The 15,369-nt window shown below is 47.1% G+C and overlaps 1 protein-coding gene across 3 annotated transcripts in view; it reads right to left on the reverse strand.

Annotated features, from left to right (window-relative positions):
* The window catches only part of VIL1 (villin 1), an 88,827-nt gene that overhangs the window by 35,454 nt on the left and 38,004 nt on the right, over nt 1-15,369 (reverse strand). For all 3 annotated transcript variants that reach the window (XM_073634374.1, XM_073634376.1, XM_073634375.1), the window contains exons 7-8: nt 10,015-10,223; nt 6,117-6,195 (exon numbers count right to left, since the gene is read on the reverse strand). In XM_073634374.1, the coding sequence (XP_073490475.1) occupies nt 6,117-6,195; nt 10,015-10,223 (288 nt within the window). The remainder of the gene's footprint in view (nt 1-6,116; nt 6,196-10,014; nt 10,224-15,369) is intronic.

Consider the following 15,369-nt stretch of genomic DNA (forward strand, 5'->3'; position numbering starts at 1 on the left):
CCCTGTGGAATTTCCACTGGTCCGTCAGGGCATCCACTCCGAAGGCCTGGGGACAGCGACACCTCGTGTAATATTTTCCCAGCTTGAAATTGCATGGGGATGCAAACAGGTCCACTTCCGGCATCATCCCTAGAGACAGGAGCCAATCGAAAACTTCGGCGTGGAGGGACCACTCGTTGTTGTCCAGGGTGACTCTTGAAAGGAAGTCTGCTTGGACATTCTGAATTCCTGGGAGATAAACAGCGGATAGATTTGTTAAGTTCGTCTGGGCCCAGGACATGATCGGGCTTACTTCCCTCAGTAAGGAGAGACTGCGGGTGCCCCCCTGTCTCTTGATGTATGATACTGCGGTCGTGTTGTCCAGTCTTAGGAGGACTGAGGCTCCTGATATCAGATGGAGAAAGGCTTGAAGGGCACGGAAGGCAGCTCTGAGCTCCAGGACATTTGAGACTATCCCTTGGGATGGGAAGTCCCACCTGCCTTGGGCTATCTCCGTCAGACAGAGAGCGCCCCATCCTCTGTTGCTCGCATCCGTTGTCACTGTAATCCAGGAGACAGGTGCTATGGAGTGACAATTGAGGAGGTTCTTCCGTAGCAGCCACCAGGGGAGGCCCTCCCGCATGGAGGTGGTTACCCGCACCAGATGGTCTCGAGACCCTGGATCCCATTGCTGGAGAAAACCCTTCTGAAAGGGCCGCATTTTCCACTGCGCCCACCTCACCATGGGGGCTGTGGCTACCATAGTGCCGATTATTTTGAGACACTGAGAGGCTCTGAGGAGAGTTGCTGACAATGCTAGGCGAATTCTCTCTCGAATTACCGGAATCTTCTCCAAAGGAAGAGAGATGGTGCTCTCCACTGTGTTGAATAGGGCTCCGAGGAACACTAGAGCTTGTGTCGGAACTAGGTGACTTTTCTCCCTGTTCAATAGCCAACCGAACTCCGTCAGAGTAGATATGACTTGATCCCGATGTGACAATATCTGTTCCCTGTCCTGTGACAGTAGGAGTAGGTCGTCCAAGTAATGGTGTAACCGAATGCCTTTTACTCGGATTAGAGCTACCACAGCCAATAAGAGCTTCGAAAACACTCGAGGCGATGTTGTGAGCCCGAATGGGAGACAAGTAAATTGGAGATGCCTCTGGCCTACTGCAAATCGGAGATACCTCTGGAAATCTTTTGCGATCGGCACATGAAAGTAGGCGTCTTTCAGGTCTATGGAGACCAGCCAATCTCCTGGTTGTACTGTTTGTCGGATTGTCAGCAGGGTTTCCATCTTGAACTTTTCCTTCTTGATGAAGGAATTTAGATGTGTCAGGTCGATTACTGGTCTCCAAGAGCCAGTCTTTTTGAGGACCATGAAAAGGGGGGAATAAATTCCAAGAAATCTTTCTTCTGATGGAACTTGAATGGCGGCCCCCTGGGCAATCAGAGAGTCTGTATACGATAGAAGAATTTGTCTTTTTTCTTCTGAGTGCGGAAGGACCGTAGGCACAAACCGGTGACTGGGTGGATTGGTGAAAACCCAAGTGTGACCTGAGGAGACCGTTTTTACGGTCCAGTAATCTTGAATCGAGGCTGCCCAGACGTGCTGATACCGGAGTAAACGAGCTCCTACTTGCACTACCTGGACAGGCGTCGTATCAAAAGGACTTGGAAGTCTCCCGACCACTTGACGGGGCTGACTTTGAGGATTTTTGGCCTGAAGGCTGGCCTCTCCTCCAGTTTTTCCTAAACTCCCGACCAGGTCTGTAGCGACGCGCATCTCTAGCGCGTTCTGGCTCTTGTCTGGGTTGAGTCCTTCTTTGATTAAGGATGCGACGGTCCTGGGGTAAGAATCCTGACTTGCCCCCAGTAGCACGGGAGATAGCAGAATCCAGTTTGTTTCCGAAGAGTGAGGAGCCTTCGAAAGGAATCCTGCACCAGGCCTGCTTAGAGGCAGGGTCTGCAACCCATGGACGTAACCAGAGGGCACGTTTTGCTGTAACTGATGAAAGCATGACACGTGCCACGAGACGAATAATGTCGATGGATGCTTCTCCCAGGAAGACCGAAGCCAGCTTCAGCTCATGTACTGGAGATCTCTTGAATAAGTCCTCAGACACACTTCCTAGAGCTGCACCAACATCATCCGTCCAAGATTCCATAGCTTTTGACAAAGCTGCAAGGGCCAGAGCCGGTTTACAAGCCATCCCTGCCGTGATATAGATACGTTTTAAGTCCGTATCAATCTTCCTCTCCAGACCATCCTTGAAAGAGACGGTATCCTCTAGAGGTAGCGTAACATGTCTCACCAGCCTCATAAGAGCTGCATCGACAAGGGGGGCTGATTCAAGATGTTTTACTTCATCATTCTTGAAAGGGTACATCTTTGCAACCTTGGAAATCAAGGAGTTTTTCCTATCAACTTTACCCCATTCATCCGAGATGATTTCACCCAGTTCACCCAGGAAGGGGAAGTTCGGGCGATCCTTCTTAAGGTGTTTAAAGTATTTCCTCTGTTTAGAGGGTGCTTCTACTGGTTCTTCCCATCTCAATGCGTCTTTAACCGCTCTGACCAGCTGGGGAACCAGGGAGAAGTCAAAACCAGCCCCAGGTTCAATTATCTCTGCTTCGCTGTCCGAGGAACCGCTAAAAGAGAGACTATGATGAGATGGGCCTGGAACTTCGGACTCAATTTCTTCAGCAACTGGAGCTATAACAGAAGGAGGAATTACTGCCCGGTCAAAATCTGCCTTGTTAAGAGATTCTTGGACCACTTTCCTGACCAGAGCCTCCACTTGCTGGTCCTCAGCTCCTCTCTCCTTCGTGGCTCTTGAAAAGCACAACTCACAGAGAGATTTACCCTCTGGGACCTGAGTTTTACATCCCCAGCAAGCTCTCCTCTCAGGGCGGCTGGAATGGCGGGGGGAATGATGGTTAGATTTAGACCTTGACCCCTCTTTGCGGTGTCTGGAAGATGACCTAGTACGTCTAGAACCCGACGTAGACTGGTGATGATGAGACCTAGACTGGTCCTTTTCTTTATGTGCCGATAACTGTGGTTCAGACCTAGAAGGGCTGCAGGGGAGAAAAAGAATACTTTGTTCCTAAATAGTACCCCAACCAATACAGGCAGAATGAAAATAAAAATACTTCATCCTACCTGCGGTGTAAGGGTTGGCCACAAGGGGGCGGTGACACATCCATGGCGACAGAAACAAAAGACTGCAAACAATCAATAAGAGACAAATAACTATGTATACTTTCAGCTTTCTCTTTCCCCTATTTGGAGAAAGAGACCTAGACACAGGAAGGTACAGCAAAGCTCCTTACCTCAGAAGCCAGAAAGATGGACACAGGGAAGCCGCTGCCTAAGCGAAAGAGCAACCCAAACCATAGCTGTATGTGACAGCTATTTGAATCTGCCGCCTGTGATGACGTCATCGCGGCCACAGCGTCCCTACGCTGTGACCGACGCCGCTCCACGGCGCTCGCGCGCATGCGCAGTCGCCGTCATCACGCGCGGACTGCGCAGGCGCGAACCAAGCCTCGATCTCAATCGAGACTTCGCAGCTGCGCAGTCGGAGCGGGGAAGCGGCGGACTGGAACGCAGATGCGTCCCAGCCGCCATGGCCACTAGGAAGCAATTTAAAAGACAAGACAACACACACAACAGGCTGCCAAAACTCAAAAACAGAAGAGCATACATTACCACGGCACCTGAGGGGATCCATCCTGGAAATGGGAGCAAGAGGAGCGCTCACCGCACGCCCGGGGTAATCATGAAGGAGGCCTCCCGCTAATAGCTGGGACGTTTGGCCGCAATGCCGCTTCCCAGCCAATGGCCGGTACAATCAGCTCTTCCAGGCATCAGAGTGCACCCCGTATGTCCGCCCTGCTAATAGCTGGGGAAGCTGGACCTCAATAAGACACCGCCATCATTAAAACGTGCGAACCACCAGGACTGGATCAACAAAACTTTCATAAGGTAAGATACACCTTGGTCCTAGGAGGAGGACAAAAAAGGAACACAGTCTCTGTCTAGAAGCAAAGATTTATGGGAGTGGGGTCCTATGAGGTATGAGAGGCGGGATTAACCCATACGTAGGCTGCCATGGAGTCTGTCAGGAAATTAGATTTTTTAACTTTTTTCATTGGATGTGTTTTATAGCAGAAAGTAAAAAATATCGTTTTGTTTTTTGTCGGTCTTTTTTTTGCTTATAGCGCAAAAAAAAAAAAACAGCAGAGGTGGTCAAATACCACCAAAAGAAAGCTCTATTTGTGGGGGAAAAAAGGACGTCCGTTTTATTTGGGTACAGCGTCGCAGGACCGCGCACTTGTCAGTTAAAGTAACGCAGCGCCGTATAGCAAAAAATGGCCTGGTCAGGAAGGGGGGTAAATCTCGCGGAGGTCAAGTGGTTAATAAAAAAAACATTTGGACTCAACTGCACAATAGTACACAGACAGCAAAAAATGAACTACGAACTCAGCCTGCTGTCCTCCAATGTTCAGATTTGTCCTGTCAACCACCTCCCCAGTCCCCACACAGCCTTTCACTGGGAAGCTTAGTGTACTGCTGTTTCTCCTCCCCCAGGTCTTAGGTAGTGAGAACAGAGGGAATGTGATCACTTATAAAAAAGGGGTAAAAAGGTATATATATATATATTTTTTTAACTATACACAAATGTTTTGCTTTTCATTTCTATTTGAACCCATTCAGCCCCGGAAGGTTTTACCCCCTTAATGACCAGGCCATTTTTTGCGAAACGGCACTGTAATATTTAAACTGACAGTTGCGCGGTCGTGCGACGCTATGCACAAATAAAACTAACGTCCTTTTTTTCCCACAAATAGAGCTTTCTTATGGTGATATTTGATCACCTCTGCGGTTTTTATTTTTTGCGCTATAAACAAAAAAAGGCCGACAATTTTGAAAAAATAAATTTTTAGTTTATGCTATAAAACACACCCAATAAAAAAATGTAAAAAATCTAATTTATTCATCAATTTAGGCCAACGTAGCATGCATTCTGCTACATGTTTTTGGTAAAAAAAAATCCCAATAAGCGAATATTGATTGGTTTGCGGAAAAAGTTATCGCGTCTACAAACTATGGGATATATTTATGGAATTTTATTTTTTTTTTACTAGTAACGGTGACGATCAGCGATTTTTAGCGTGACTTTGACATTGCAGCAGACAAATCGACACTAAGTGACACTTTTTGGGGACCAGGGACACCAATACAGTGATCAGTGCTAAAAAAAAACTGTCACTGTTCTAATGACATTGGCTGGGAAGGGGTTAACATCAGGGGGCAATCAAAGGGTTAAATGTGTCCCTAGGGAGTGCTTTCTAACTGTGTGGGGGAGGGGGAGGTGCTTTGACTAAAGGAAAACAGAGATCCGTGTTTCTGCTTAGCAGAAACACAACATCTCCAATTTCACCTCTGGCAGAACGGCAATCTGCCTTGTTTACATAGGCAGACCACCATTCCTCTTCTCAGAACGATCGGCAGGTCTCGGCAGACATCGCGTCCGCCGGACCCGCTGATTGGCTCCTGTTGTGTCCAATCACAATGTGAGCGGGTCGCCGGCAGCGTGCGTGCGCGCCCCAGTCCCCGTGCACTAAATCACGTACAGGTACGTGATTTCACGCAGGAGAGCCGCCCTGCCGCAGTATATCTGCGTGGGGCGGCCCTTACGTTGTTAAACCGAATGGGTTGTTTTACAAGGTGATCGTTTACAATCACTTTAAGCTCAACTCCAGACACATATTTAAAAAATACTTTTTAATGCAGGTATGTATTTATTAAAGAGCATTTTTTTTTCTTTTACGAAGTTAATGCAAAGTAGTTTGCTGGGGGGGGGGTACTTGAATGGGATAGGGTAGGAGCTCCGGCGGGGGACCCCAGAAAAGGAGGATCGGGGCTGCTCTGTGCAAAACCATTACACAGAGCAGGTAAATATAACATGTTTGTTATTTTAGAAAAAAAAAAAAAAACTATCTTTAGAATAACTTTAGGATCCATGTGATTTGAGCTATAGGGATTTTAATTTGTTGCGGGACGAGGGTCTACTTGTGGAGGATGTCTGCTATCATGTATGTGTGCTCTTCAGGACAGCTGGACTTACATCATGACCCAACAAGTCTTTAGTCAAAGGCTTAGTGGCCACTTCCTGGACCATCAGGTTCCCATTCTGATCGGATACCCTGCGTACAAAAGAAAATCAGGCATTTTAGTAAATACAAATGTCAAATTTACAATTCTGTGGAGTCATAATGAGTACAGAAAAATGTTCTGGTTTGTACAACAATGCTGGAAAACTAAGGGTTCAGATCTGATTCCCGTCTTCCAGGGCTTTCTCGGCGCAGTGAAAGGCTCATCCTTCTAAGGCTACTTTCACACTGGGGCGTTGGGGGGCGTCGGCGGTAAAGCGCCGATATTTTTAGCGGCACTTTACCGTAGTTTTTGCGGCGCTTTTCGGCCACTAGTGGCATGTCTCCAGACCTAAACCCTATTGAGCATTAATGATGAGCCACCTGGTTCGGTTCGCACCAGAACTTGCGAACAGGCAACAAATTTGGACATACACGCGAACCCCGTTAAAGTCTATGGGACACGAACATGAAAAATTAACAATGCTCATTTTAAAGGCTTATATGCAATTTATTGTCATAAAAAGTGTTTGGGGACCCGGGTTCCTGCCCCAAGGGGACATGGATCAATGCAAAAAAAAGTTTCAAAAACATCTGTTTTTTTCAGGAGCAGTGATTTTAATAATGCTTAAAGCGAAACAATAAAAATGAAATATTCCTTTAAATATTGTGCCCGGGGGTGTATATAGTATGCCTGTAAAGTGGCGCAGTTTTCCTGGGTTTAGGACAATACCACAGCACAATTACATTTCTAAAGGAAAAAAGTCATTTAACCCCTTCCCGCCGAGCGTACGCAGATGTGCGGCCTCGGTTTTCAGGGGTTATACCGGGATGATGCCCGCAGCTGCAGGCATCATTCTGGTACCGTCTTTTAGAGCCGGCGATCAGCTTTCCTGGGATAACAACCGATGCGGCTAAAAGCGTACCTGTCACCACCTATTACTGTCACAAGGGATGTTTACATTCCTTGTGACAGCAATAAAAGTGATCAAAAAATATTTTATTTCTTTTTAAAACACAATTTATTAGTATAAAAATAAATAAAATAAATAAGAAAAAATTTTTTTTAAATGCGCCCCCGTTCCTGCGAGCTCGCAAAGAAAACGCATATGGAAGTCGCGCCCGCATATGTAAACGGTGTTCAAATCACACATGTGAGGTATCGCCGCAATCGTCAGAGCGAGAGCAACAACTCTAGCACTACACCTCCTCTGTAATGCCGCGTACACACGGTCGGACTTTTCGTCTACAAAAGTCCTACAGCCTGTCCGACAGACTTCCGGCGGACTTTCGGCGGACTTGCAGCAGACTTTCTAACGAACGGACTTGCCTACACAGGACCACACAAAAGTCCGACGGATTCGTACGTGATGACGTACACCGGACTAAAATAAGGAAGTTCATAGCCAGTAGCCAATAGCTGCCCTAGCATGGGTTTTTGTCCGTCGGACTAGCACACAGACGAGCGGATTTCGGGGTCCGTCGTAGTTACGACGTAAAGATTTGAAGCATGTTTCAAATCTAAAGTCCGTCGGATTTGAGGCTGAAAAAGTCTGCTGAAAGTCCGGAGAAGCCCACACACGAACGGATTACCAGCCAGCTTTAGTCCGTCGGCGTCCGTTGGACTTTTGTAGACGAAAAGTCCGACCGTGTGTACGCGGCATAACTCTAACCTGGTAACCGTCGCCTATAGAGATTATTAGGTACCGTAGTTTGTTGCCATTCCACGAGTGCGTGCAATTATAAAGCGTGACATGTTTGGTATCTATTTACTCGGCGTATCATCATCTTTCACATTATACAAAAAAATTGGGGTAACTTTACTGCTTCGCTTTTTTAAAATTCATTAAAGTGTCCCTTTTCCCAAAAAGTTGCGTTTAAAACACAGCTGCACAAATACCATGTGACATAAAATATTGCAACAATCGCCATTCTATTCTCTAGATTCTCTGCTAAAATATATATATATATAATGTTTGGGGGCTCTAAGTAATTTTCTAGCAAAAAATACGGAATTTAACTTTGAAACAACAAATGTCAAAAATAGGCTTAGTCATGAAAGGGTTAAAACTGATTGCGGCTGTAATGAATTGTCAGCAATATAGATAAAACTCACGCCACGTGACGTCAGAGGAAGGCGGGGTCGCCCGTTTACGTCACAGAGTGGCCCCGCCCTCAGCTATATAACGGCTGTCACCGAGAAGAAGAGTCACTCAGCGGGAGCCTCCCATGGAGGTGGAGCTGTTGCGAGAAAATTTTATTTTATTTTTTTATCTTTTAATAAAGGACTTGTCCCAAAGTTTCTCCTGTCTTTTTTACTATTTTGACATTTTCTTTTGTGAAATGGTAGGGGTACAATGTACCCGTTACGGGGACCGGGATCTGGGGGTCTCCTTGTTAAAGGAGGCTTCCAGGTTCCAATAATCCCCCTGCCCGCAGACCCCCACAACCACCAGGCAAGGGTTGTGGGAATGAGGCCCTTGTTCCCATGAACATGGGGACAAGATGTTCTGGGGGGGACCCCAAAACATCCTCCCCATGTTGAGGGTATGTGGCCTGGTACGGTTCAGGATGGGGGGGGGGCGCTCTCTCGTCCCTGCCAGGTTCCGTGCTCAGATAAGGGTCTGGTATGGATTTTGAGGGGGATCCCTACGCCATTTTTTTCTAAATTTGGTGCAGGGTTCCCCTTAATATCTATACCAGACCTGAAGGGCCTGGTATGGATTTTGGGGGGACCCCCACGTAATTAAAAAAAAAAAAAAAACTCCTGTGATCCACCTCGTTTGGCTGTACTTCTCCTTTAAAGTGTTACTGAACCCAGGACTCTGCACTCACTATATCTGGTCTCCCACAGTACACAGAACATGGAAATACAATTATTTTAGTAAATATAAACTGCTAAATACCTTTTCTCATCAGCAGTATATAGCAGTCTTGTGACTTCTATCAGTGTCTGGTTAAAGCTTATAGGGGGAGTTTTCAATCTCCTCTGATTGTCCTATGAGGCTGCAAGACCCCTGACCCTCTGTCTGGACAGTGCTGATTGGCCCTGTGCTGATCACATTCACTCTCCCCAAAAAAAAAAAAAAAAAAACACTCTAGCAGTACACACCGAACTGAGCATGTGCAGAGTGACTCCAAGGCTCTGCATTCGCTTCAGTGTCAGTTGAACATTATTGCTTTGGAAATGAAAGTGTCAACTGCACAATGTGTTTTGGCACAGCCACGGGAGCATGAAACAGGGAATCCAAGTAGGGGCGTAATTGTGAGACCACCACATAACAAGAATTGCCTGAAAAATTACCACAAAAAAATATTTTAGCTGCAGATTTAAAAAAAAAAGCAGCTTTTTAAATGACATTAGGTGTACGCTCACACCGCTGCGTCTTGTTATGCGATTTGATGGGTCAAATCGCATAACAAGTTGCACCCTATTGTCGGCAGTGGAACTGTTCAAATCGGGGCAACGCCGACTTTGCGGTGCTGCACCGCTTTGAAAAAAGTAGTTCCTGCACTACTTTTGCCGATTTCAGGTGTGACTTGCATAGACATCTGTGCAAGAAGTCGTGCAATTTCAAAGTAAAGTCATACGATTTCAAAGCCACACTCAGTGTGAACCAGAGATACATGTAAAAGCTTATATGAGACTCTTAGACATGTGAGTGAACCAATAAGGGGTCCATATGACCCGGTTACCACCTGAGTTGATGGGGAAAGGAGGACTTACTTCTTCAGGGGCTTTCTGAATGGGAAAACCAGATTGCACCAGAAGACCTGGCAGATCATCAGTTGAGCAAATGTATAACAGCTACTCCTAATTTAGTGCTTGGAAGGCATCCTTTTGCTTTTCTGAATTCTCCTGTGCCCACTTACTGATATAACTTGAGAGAGGACTTGGCGGCAGAGTCCACCACATCATCAGGTGTGGGAGGTTTAATCGACTTTTTCGGTCCTAATACTTGATCATTTTCCAGGACTTGCATCAGCTTAGGTGTTGCTTCTTCATCCTCTCCTTCCACCACAAAAACCTGAGTACGTCCACCGCGCTCCCGGTCACGGATGTCTTTTGCCAGGTTCATCCCCTGAAATGGATTCAACTTTTTTTTAATAATCCCTATAAAGCACAAGATTTTAAAATGGTTGTAAACCTTTACATATAGTCAGTGAAGGTTGTGTACAAGTGAAGATTTTTTCTTTGCTTCCTTTTTCACCCCTCTGGGACATTTTATACTACAACCTGGATTATGGTCACATCATGCATTAGGAGAACCCCTTGAGATTGCTACACAATGGAGATCTGCACCTTCCGTGAGGTCCTCTTTTGCGCCTAGGCGATCACGGACAATACTCCCACAGTTCCCGGTGCAGACGTCCCTTGGCGGCCCATTGTCCATAACACTACGTGTTGCATGTAGAGCTAAGTTTTACCCATATTGCATCTGCTCCTGAGGAAGTGGGGCACACTCCATGAAACGCGTCAAGCTTTTAGGATGCAATTTCTATATTACAATCATGTACCTGATCCCATATATGAACTTAGCCAATTGGCTTCAAAAAGGGTGGGCTTGGAGCACAGAGCACTGCGTCCTGAGCCCACCCAGTTGTGTGACATTAGCGTTTTAATATTCGCTAATGTCTTCCTGTTTCTCCTCCCGGCCAATCAGGAAGCAGGTCCTGAGTCCCAATTGGCTGGGGATCCTAAGACCTGATTGGCTGCGAGTCCTAACTCCTGATTGGCCAGGAGGAAAAGCGACCACCGGGACTTAGGAGGAGATGCAGGGGGGGTGACCCGCCATGTGGAAGGGGTAAGTGCAGGGGCTGGTGGGGGGGTGACCCGCCATGTGGAAGGGGTAAGTGCAGGGGCTGGTGGAGGGGCCTAGCGGGCAGCGATCGATGAAGTGAGTGCAGGGGGGAGGGGGTGGTGGTTGGGTTATGTGGTTGGCTGGGGGGGGGGGGGGGGTGGCTGGCTGGGGGAAAAATTGAGCACTTGCAGCCACTGTATTTCACAACATGTATGTATTGTTGCAATCATGTATCTTCTACCAATTTGTTGATGAAGCTTTTCAATAAAATCCACTCTCAACAATAAGAATTTTGTACATTGTATCGCGCTATGAGTCCACCTGTGTGTGTGTATATATATATATATATATATATATATATATATATATATATATATATATACACACAGTATCTAACAAAAGTGAGTACACCCCTCACATTTTTGTAAATATTTTATTTATTTTATTATTTATCTTTTCGTGTGACAACACTGAAGAAACTACACTTTGCTGCAATGTAAAGCAATGAGTGTATGATGTCATAAGAGGAGAGAGAGCTGTGGATGATGTCATAAGCCTAGGCTTTTTACCAGACAAGAAACAGGAAGTGGGCTGTATAATGTATTTACTGGCAGAAAAAAAATTCCTATCCAAAGTTACAACAACAAGGGCAGAAGATTTAATAGATGGAAAGTTGAAAAAAATGACTGAAGTTCCGCTTTAACTATATTTTGGAAACATAAATTTTGCTTTTAATATGTGTAAACTTTAAGAGGAACTACAGCCAGAGATACTGAATTTATATAAATATAAATGTATTTATTTATTAAGTTTTTTCTTTATTAATACATATTTTTTTCTAGCCAGTGCTGTTCCTGTAAGCAGCCATTTTTACTATGGGCAAATGAAGCCCTGGATTCTTGTTCTAAGCGTAGCAGTTTGCTGATGGGATATGGAGTAACGGGCTAAAGTTTCTTTATAGCCGAAAGATTTTTCATTTTTTTTTATTTTTTGTTTTACATTAATCCCTTCGTGCCTAAAGGTAACACAAATCTTAAAGTGGTTGTAAACCCTGGTAAAAAAAAAAAAAAAAACCTTGCAAGACAAAGGCATAATGAGCTAGTATGCATAGCATACTAGCTCATTATGAATCCCCCCCCCCGCCCAGAACGAAGCCCCACCGCAGCTGTCATCGTCTCCCCCTCCGGTCGGCGACATCTCTCCTGGGGGTACTTCCGGGTATCGCGGTTCCGGCGCTGTGATTGGCTGGAGCCACAATGACGTCACACAGACTGAAGCAACAGCACATACGTGCCATTGCTTCAGTTTGCCTCAGTGCGCATGTGCCGATGTCATCGGCACATGCAGGGGACAGGGGATATCTCCTAAATATCCTAGATATATATCCTATATAGGATATAAATATCCTAGATATTCTGGGTAGCTACAGGTAAGCCTTATTATAGGCTTACCTGTAACATAAAGTTGTTGTAAAGGTTTAATGCCTAAGCCCAAATTTGCAACTTTGATGTGTTAGTAAAACCGTACATATCATCACAACTACTTTACTATTATAGTATATTATATCTTGTTTTTGCAGGACAAATTGGGCTTTCATTTGGTGGTAAATGGTAATGGATATCTGACCCTGGCACTGACCTAGATCAAACCTTGATCTAGGTGTTTTTTGACATTATTTTATTTTTTTAATTACTATTATTTATTTATTTAAATTTTTTTACACACACTTTTTTTTACAATGTATCTTTTTCGTCCAATCAAAGAAACAGAAAACACGAGCTTTACAGTGAATGATCACTGTGATAGCCAATCAGAGGCTATCACAGCAATCAGGTGACCCCAAATCTTCTGTTCTGGCCCCTGATCGTTAGTACGGGGCCTGGGGCTCATGGTGAGACCCAGGTCTCTGTGCTGGAAGCACACTGCAGCGGGCCCCCTTCCTGACATCTTGGGGTCCCCCCATGGAGGTGGAACGCCAGAGCCCAGTCGCAAGTACAACCTTTGCTGCCCTGATAGTTTTGCCACTGGTGTCAGTATTTTTTTTATTTTTTTTGTTTTTCTTTTTATTATTTTTTACAATTTTATTTAAATTTTTTTTTTTTTTTTTTTTTTTTACATTTTAATTTTTTCATATCTTCTTTTTTTTTTTTTATTAGCCCTGTTGGGGGGCTTTGGTAAAATATAAGAGGGCCAAACAGACCCCTGATGTCTAATTTTTGAGACAGAGAAAGGGACTGAGAATAGATTCATCAGTCCCTTTCTCAGTAGCCACAGTTGCACGGAATGAATCAACAGGAATAGCTCTGTACAGGGCTTTCCGTTCATAAAGTGAGGCATAGAAAACACAGCTTGATTGGTATGGATCACTGACTCTATTCATCAAGACAAAGAAGGGGTCAGTAAATTACACATTAACCAGCTCCTTCCCCGCTCTCCATCCTAACAGATTCCCCGCAGCAGCTGGCAGGACATGGGAGAGGGAAACCCAGCAGCACTACAGGGCTTGAGGGGGGCCAGGGAAGGACACAGGATTATTCAATTGGCTTTGGGTGCAGGCACTAGCATCACAAGTAAGAGAAACAGGAAGTGAAGCCTCGCGACTTCAGAGCCGGTTTCCCCATGTGTGAGCCGCACTACGCCTTGTGAACGGTTCCGTAGTCTTCCGGGACTTCTGATGTGTCCCAGAAGACTGCGGGGGAAGGGGGAGAGGGAACTTCTGGCTCAGATCGCCAATGGTGCATCTGACCAGAATTCAGGGCGGGTACCTGTCAAAACCAGGTACTTATTCCCCCTCCCTCTCAAAAAGTGACAAATCTGGCAGTGGAAGGGGGGGGGGGAGGGCTCAAACAAGCGGAAATTCCCCTTTTGGGTAAAGTTCCACTTTAAGTAACTTTTAGTGTATCCTTCTTGCATATATTATCCATGCTAATTCGCAGGGAAGGGTAGATAGCTTGTGCATGTGTATAGGGAGGCCCGGAATGATAATGGAAGTATGGAATGGTAATGAAGGGCTGGGCATGACAAGGTGGAACAGGAGACAACGGAGGGTTAAAAATTAAAAGGAAGTAAGAGGGAGGGGATTGAAGTTAACTTAAGGGGTGGGGAGATATAAAAGGAATAGGCGGGGTTTAAGCAGGAGCAGTGTGAGGAGACAGAAAAAGGGGAAGTTGGACACAGGGGGAGAGAAGCATTTGCAGCAGCATGGCAGACATTGATTTGCTCCTAGCAAGGCTGAGGACGGCGGCGGCCACGAGAGGACAAGAATGGCTGCAGGCTCAGGTAGCTCCATTGCTCCTAGACGAAGCGGGGGGGTCCGGCGGGGGGGGGGGGGGAAGCGACGCCACGCGCCAGGCGGTCTAGGCCGCCTGAGCGTTTTTCACCAGGCCCCTCATCTAGAACAGCTCGCCCTAATAGGAGCCCGGGAACGGACCCGTCGGCTCCCCCAGCAAAACGGGTGGCCGCCGCCACCCCTGGGGGGACCGGGCGGAATCCTCCACAACGGCGGAGCGCGGGGGGCGGGGCTTCGGGCCGTAATGGCGCCCGAGCATCGCCACCCAGAAGACAGGACAGCAGCAGAGCGGTCCCCCCCGCAGCACAGGCATCTGCTAGGGGGGAGGTCCGACGGGGGAGGAGCAGGGGCATGGCTGGAGGCCAGCTACCTGACGCTGCTGGCAGCCCTTCTGTAGCCAGGAGTGGAAGAGAGCCAGAGGAAGACAGAAGGAGAGGTCCAGGGGCCAGCAGAGGAGCCAGCAGTGTGGGACAGCAGAGCACAGCAGCAGGTGGTCGCAGGGAAAGGGGGAGAACAGCCACAAGATGGGAATCCACAGCCCCCAGGCAGGCTTCACCTGGGAGGTTACTCACGCCGATGCTCCAAGCCACGGAGGTACGGTCAGAAGGAGAGCTGTCGGGTTCGGAGGAGGACGTGCGCCAGGACATCGCACCATCTGGAGGGTCCAGTGCAGCGGCGATGGGGAGCAGACCCAGTCAGCCTGGTGAGTCACATGTTTTACCTAATTCTGTTATCAATGTTGATGGTGGTAATTGGTTAGATAGGGGTGATGGGGGGGACACGACGGCTCCTGGTGGAGCTGTAGGGGCCGCGGCGGGGGGACCGCCTGGCCTAGGGGGGACGGGCGTTCAGCCTGTCGCCGCCGGGACAGGGGGACCATTACAGGAATTGCTGGGAGGATTAAGGGATTTGGTTCAGCGATTTGCAACCAACCAGACGGCCCCGGCGATAGTGGCACCGTGGGTTGGAGGGCAGGTGGAGACGTCGGGTGTTGGGGGGACAACGGGGACAGGGGGTGAGGCTGTCACCAACTCAGACGCAGGGGTGTCGGGAAACGCCACCACGGGGGAATCTGCAGTGGTGGTCAGGAAGGATGTGGTCAGGATAGCAGATGCGGCAAAATGCGAAGTGTACGTC

Source organism: Aquarana catesbeiana, linkage group LG06 (genome assembly GCF_042186555.1).
Source record: "Aquarana catesbeiana isolate 2022-GZ linkage group LG06, ASM4218655v1, whole genome shotgun sequence".
Lineage (NCBI taxonomy): Eukaryota > Metazoa > Chordata > Amphibia > Anura > Ranidae > Aquarana > Aquarana catesbeiana.